This window comes from Berghia stephanieae, chromosome 5 (assembly GCF_034508935.2).
Source record: "Berghia stephanieae isolate SIO BIC M18660-M18661 chromosome 5, UCSD_Bste_1.3, whole genome shotgun sequence".
NCBI lineage: Eukaryota > Metazoa > Mollusca > Gastropoda > Nudibranchia > Aeolidiidae > Berghia > Berghia stephanieae.
Window position 1 is genome coordinate 53,374,830 of NC_088364.1, and position 5,825 is coordinate 53,380,654.

The window sequence follows — 5,825 nt, forward strand, 5'->3', positions numbered from 1 at the left end:
GTCTTTGCTTCGTACTCGAAAGGCACCGAGTACGATCGCCCGCCGCTGCGATGTGTGACCTTGAGCAAGTCACCTCGCCCTAGCTTAATTTGCTGCACTGCGGCTGACGCCTGGGTTACTCCAGTCTTCTCTTGGAACAGACCAAAGAGACAAATTTCCTCATCATCATCATCATCACCATCACCATCATCATCATCATCATCGTCATCATCATTATCAAAGTTAATGTTTCTTTTTTCATCATTAATTATTTTATGTTATACCCGATTATAAATTGCAAGTATAAAGACATTGACTTGTCTGGGGTTTTTTTTCTTTAATCAAACTAATCACCCTTTAACATGCATACAATTTGTAAGAAGTAATGACTGCGATTTAAACATTATCTCAGAATTATTTATTTCAATAATTTAATCTAGACGTCTACTTATGAAATGTTTGTATCTATTTATTCCAGGTAGACTTCAAACCATCTGTCAGCACGACCATGCATTTTAAGGACAGATATTTGCATTCCAAATGGGTTAAGCACCACGTGGAGGAGAATGAGTGAACCTGTGGCGGTTCCTCGCCAAGCTACATTCAACACTGAACCGGCTGATTCCGTCGTTTCCGGCGGAAGCATTAGACGAGGCAACGTCGAACTTCCGGTTGTTGATAGCGCCAATATCACCATCAAGAAAAAAATTACGGATAAAAATAACAACGACAGTGAACACAAAAATGCTAATAACAGTAGCAATTTCAGTACGATAAACGACGAAAGTGATTCAGAAATTGACCATTCTGTTTACAACGGTAATCAACATAAAAACTCGTTACCTCCATCAAATCAATCATCGCCTATCTACGGATCAAAAAGTGCCTACGAAAAATTTAATAATAAATACCTTGCTATCAAACGGACACCTTCCGTCTACGACGACTCGTCTGACCTTGAAATTCTCTCTGATGTTGGCCTCGCTGACGATTCAGACTGTGACGTCATACCAGTCGTGACGCCACTGAGTCTATCAGCAAGGCGAAAAACTCGCAAAGAGCCTAGAATCAAAGTCCCGAGTTCTAAAGTTGACAATACTGAACCAACTATACAAGAAGAAACAACTCAGGATATTCTAAACGTTTTAACGCCTGAATTGTCTGCTGGGCTCATTCCTTTGAAATCAAAAGGCGCTGTTCCAAATAAAGTTCGTTCTCAGACTGTTATCTTCGAGAAACATCTTGAGACGGTCGAAGATGAAATTGTGATCGATGCAGATAATGATGAAATCAATTCCACCAAAGATCAGAAAAAATCACTAGACACTAAAGATCAGATCAAAAAATCGAACTCACCCGTTGGCGATAATGATCAAGGCAGTGCAATTAAACTTGTTCACAACGATCCGACAACACTCTCTGTTATCAAAGACGGTTTAGAGTCTTCGTTCTGTGAAAGCGATTGGCAACCACGACAGCCTGACAGTGACGAAAAGAAAATACCATTAGTGGCACCAAGAGTTACAATCAACAACAAAAAAACGATTATCAAAAAGCACAATAAAACACTTCGACAAGGAACTGAAAGTGACAAAGAGCCTTTAACTGCACGAGAATCGAGAATCAGCGGCGCCGAAAGCCATATTGACAAAAAACGACCTAGATCCGCAGGTGACAAACCAAAATTGAAAGAACAAGAGACGGTTCTTGAAAGCCAGAGGCCAGTATCGTCCAAAAAACTGCAATTAGACATAGACCCTTCTGATTTGTCACGCCCACCGACAAGATCAGCAGCACCCACACCTGTAATATCAAATTTTCTAGAGGAAAATAGTGAATCGGCCGTAATCGAATCAAATTCATCGTCAAAGAAAATTACGACATCTTATAGCGGTGTTCCTCGTCGTTCTGAGAAAATTAAACGAGACTTTTTGCCCAAAGATACTCAGAACAAGAGTCAATTCTTGATTCCACCTAAATTAAAACCATCAGAAACCATGGAGACTTCGGACGGATACGATTACGAAAGCGAGACTTTCGAGGAAATCCTCCAAGAAAGAAATGCGATGGTCAAAGCTGAGCGAACATATCAAAAACGGATAAAACAACTCGAAGAGGAACTTAAAGGGATGATTAATCAATGCCAGGCTCTGTCTGATGAAAACAAAGAGTTGAGGAAAACGATAGATGGATATAAAAAGGTTGAAAAGGAGAAGGGCGAGCCAAAACCAGACCCTGGTATTTCAACCATTGAACTTAGCGCAAGAATTGCCAAATTAGAAGCGGAAAAGGAAAACCTTGTTAAATTAAATGAAAGGTTATCACTTTCGATGAAAGCTGATAGTAGTAAAGCGAAACAATCCGAAGCCGTATTTGTTGAGAACACAAAGTTAAAGAATAAGAATTCAGAACTTGAAAAGAAGATTCAACTTCTTAACCAAGATATTCAAGATTTGAATTCCCAGTTAAGTGAGGCGAACAATGCTAATCGATCAGGTAAATCAGCTGTCTTAGAATTCAAGAACAAAGAGCTTGAAGTGGCTGTGGATGAGTTAAAATATGAAAATAAGGGGTTAGCGTCTAAGGTAAAGTCGCTAGAAAACGACAAACACTTGATAACGAATTCATTAGAGGAAAAAAGAATTGAGCTTAATGAAATGATGCGAGCAATGCAAAATGAAACAGTTACAGAATCTGAATTAAAGCAGTCAAAGGTTAAGCTAGAATCTGCTCAAGAGGAACTAAATAGTGTTAAGAATGATCTCGAACAAATGAAAAGAATGTTACAAGATTCTGAAAATAAAAAAGAAAGACTCCAAAATGGCATTGGTCAGAGAGATGCTGAAATAAGGAGGTTAAAAAGTGAAATGGAAAACAAAGATAAGATAATTGTTGATTTAAGATCAACAAACGAGAAATTGCGAGGAGAAATATTAAGGCATGAAGAGAATAGACACGTCTACAAAGAAATGGAACACGAAACAGCGGCATTGAAGTCTCGAATTGGTTCTCTTAAGATTGAAATTGAAAGTAGCTTGGCGGAAAATCAAAGACTGAAATATGATAGAGAGGAAGCCAACAAAGAAATGGACAAACTTCGCAATGAAAGCGCCGCAACAGCGGATGCTATTCATGAAAGTAGAAAATACTTCCGGAAGTGGGAAACGGAAAGAGAATCACGCAACAAAGCGGAAGTTGAATTGGCGAAAAAGCAAGATGAAGTAAATGGTCTTCATTCTAGTTTGAAAGAAACAGGAATGAAAATAAATATGTTATATGGTAGAGTAAGAGCTGCCGAGGAAGACAAGGATCGATTCAGAGGACCCAACGCCCAGGAACTAGAAACAAATAATAAAATACTCCGCGACGAAAACAAGAAATTGAGACAGATGTTAATAGAAAGAAATATTGAGCTTGCCAATAAAACAAACGAAAAAGAAGTGCTTGATAACCGAGTTGGAATTCTTGAGAAGAAACAAAAAGACGCCGAATTCAGAGTGAGGCAGCTTAGTGGATGGGTTGACTCTATTAACTCTAACGACACCAAGCCTTCAGAATCTCAGAAAATGAATAAGCAAAACAGTAACGCTAAGCATCTTCCACCTCGACCAGCTTTGTCTAACGCCAGTAAAAGTCAAACCCAAACCTCAAACCAATCTTTCAATAAGCAACCACCACCAAAACGGACAGGGGTCAAGGAACCCATCATCGCCGTCATTAGCCCCAGGTCCAGGAAAAAACGGGCAGCACCCAGCACAATGACCCCTCCTCCGTCTTGGGACGATAAGGGGAGATACAACAACGATATAGAAGGTTCAAACCATACCCCACTCAGTCTACCCCTCATTAATGAATCGAACAAACCACGAACTCCCAATGACGATTTCAGTGGTAGTTATTTTCATTTATACAAAGAAAGGATGAAAAAAGCTCGAGATAAACGACATGCGTTTGACTAAGATAATTTACTGACATTGCAATGACTGTAATGTTTCTGTTTTGTGTTTTGTATTTGAAATTCTTTATATTATTTATTTGTTATTTCCAGCCAACCACGTGTCTTAATGTTCTTAGCACAAAAATTACAGCATTCTCAAAACTTCTTTCATTACTCAATTTTTAGACTTTAACTCTCCACTTCTTCTAATTTCATATGTAAGGTATTGTGATGGAACTTTTTCAGTTTAGCAATAACAATAGTGATACAGATACAAATGCTGATAATGATGCCGTTTCTAACAGCTGTGTATGATCTGAATGCCTTGCATTACAGGGACTCCCACAGTGGGCAGGGAGATACTTACTGTGTCTTCTATCCCCCTATATCTGTTTTCCAACTTTCTTTCTGTCTTGGAATGAGATTACTTGGTTTTGGCCTGGCCCTGGCCTGACACCCTGGCTGAGAGGGAAACAGTCAAATGTATAGTTAGTTTTGGGAGATGATATTTTTTTCCTTGTAAATTATCTTTCTGTTATGTACTGTATTATGTTTTGTTTACATGATGTATATGATTTGTTAACATTTGAGTATGTTCCTCTTACTGGGGACCTGTACTTAACGTTAGGATGAGACATTTAGGTGATCTCAAACTAAGTACTTTGATGGTGTGCACTTGGAATCTACATCTGTTTCCTATCTAAACCAATTCTCCTTTCTCTTACTTTTTTATTGGGTGTATTTGTAATTGTAATTCTAGAACTTATTACTATCCCATTTGCTTACTTTTTACTGGCGCTGATATGACCTTAATGTGTTGCAAGCGCCGTAAAACCCTTAAAAACAAACAAAACAAACAGCATTACAGGGTGATAAAGCATCAATATCTGAAACCTTCAAATTAAACAAATTTAAGTAAAAGTAATTTAATATAAACAAATCATAAACCAAACGATTTGAGCGAATACCTCCTCCTCCTAGTTAAATAAAAATTTAACTTTATCTCGAAAGATAAATTCGTATAGCTGTTTCCAACTGTAATAATATGGGGACATGAAAAAACAAACAAACAAGAATCAAGATGTTGGTCTGAGTTGCTTGGTTTCGTCATGGCCCAACCACGAGGAGGCTTCGCAGTCTAAACTATAACCGTCACCACATAAATATCAATTCTTACCTCCAGTCTGTTTGATCAATCATGAACTGTCACATCAGATAAAGCCACAAAATGTGAAGTTTCTTTTTTTCTTTCTCTCAGGTTATAAAAAGCGTAGATACATCCTTTAAAGTGTTGCCTTTTGACGGCTGAATTAAATCACAATATTTATTTTAACCCTTTATTAACCAGTTAACTGCTGTACTCTAGAATTACACATAATATTAAAAAATTTGGCCAGAAAAGTCATTCAAATATCGATCGATTTCGTTTAAGAGTTGTTTTTTTGCCAAGAAGAATGTTATTTATATCGCTAGATATTTGAAGGCTGATCAAAATTTTAAATACGTGGGGGTTTTTTTTCCAGAATATGCCAGTGTACAGGTTAAAGGCAATTCCCATATTATTTTTACAATAGTAAGGGAGACCAATAACTGATAAATGGACCATTATATAAAAGGATAAGAAAAGAGTAAGTCTAAATCGATGGCGGAACAATGGGACATGTCAATATCAGGCTCCAAGATCGGGTTTTATTCAATGTTTGTGTCATGTTTTTGTTGTAGTTATATTCCTTTTTGGAGGCCCCATTAGCTCAGTTGGTAGACCACTCGCTTCACACGCAAAGGAACCAAGATCGATCCCTGGAGCAGTCGCGATGTTTTACCGACACCCCTATCTACCCAGCAATAAATGGGTAGCTGGTACGTTAGATTTGGCAGAAAGTACTTTGCGTAGACTAGCGTCTTATCC

At 38.0% G+C, this 5,825-nt stretch overlaps 1 protein-coding gene across 3 annotated transcripts in view; it reads left to right on the top strand.

The window, feature by feature from the left end:
• Window positions 1-5,331, top strand: part of LOC144973190 (uncharacterized) — a 16,939-nt gene extending 11,608 nt beyond the window's left edge. For 2 of the 3 annotated variants that reach the window (XM_078915334.1, XM_078915335.1), the window contains exon 2: window positions 458-5,331. In XM_078915334.1, coding sequence (XP_078771460.1) covers window positions 546-3,938 — 3,393 coding nt within the window. In that variant the 5' untranslated portion in view covers window positions 458-545 and the 3' untranslated portion in view covers window positions 3,939-5,331. The remainder of the gene's footprint in view (window positions 1-457) is intronic. The other variant, XM_078915336.1, reaches the window with a different exon arrangement.
• The last annotated feature ends 494 nt before the right edge of the window (window positions 5,332-5,825 follow it).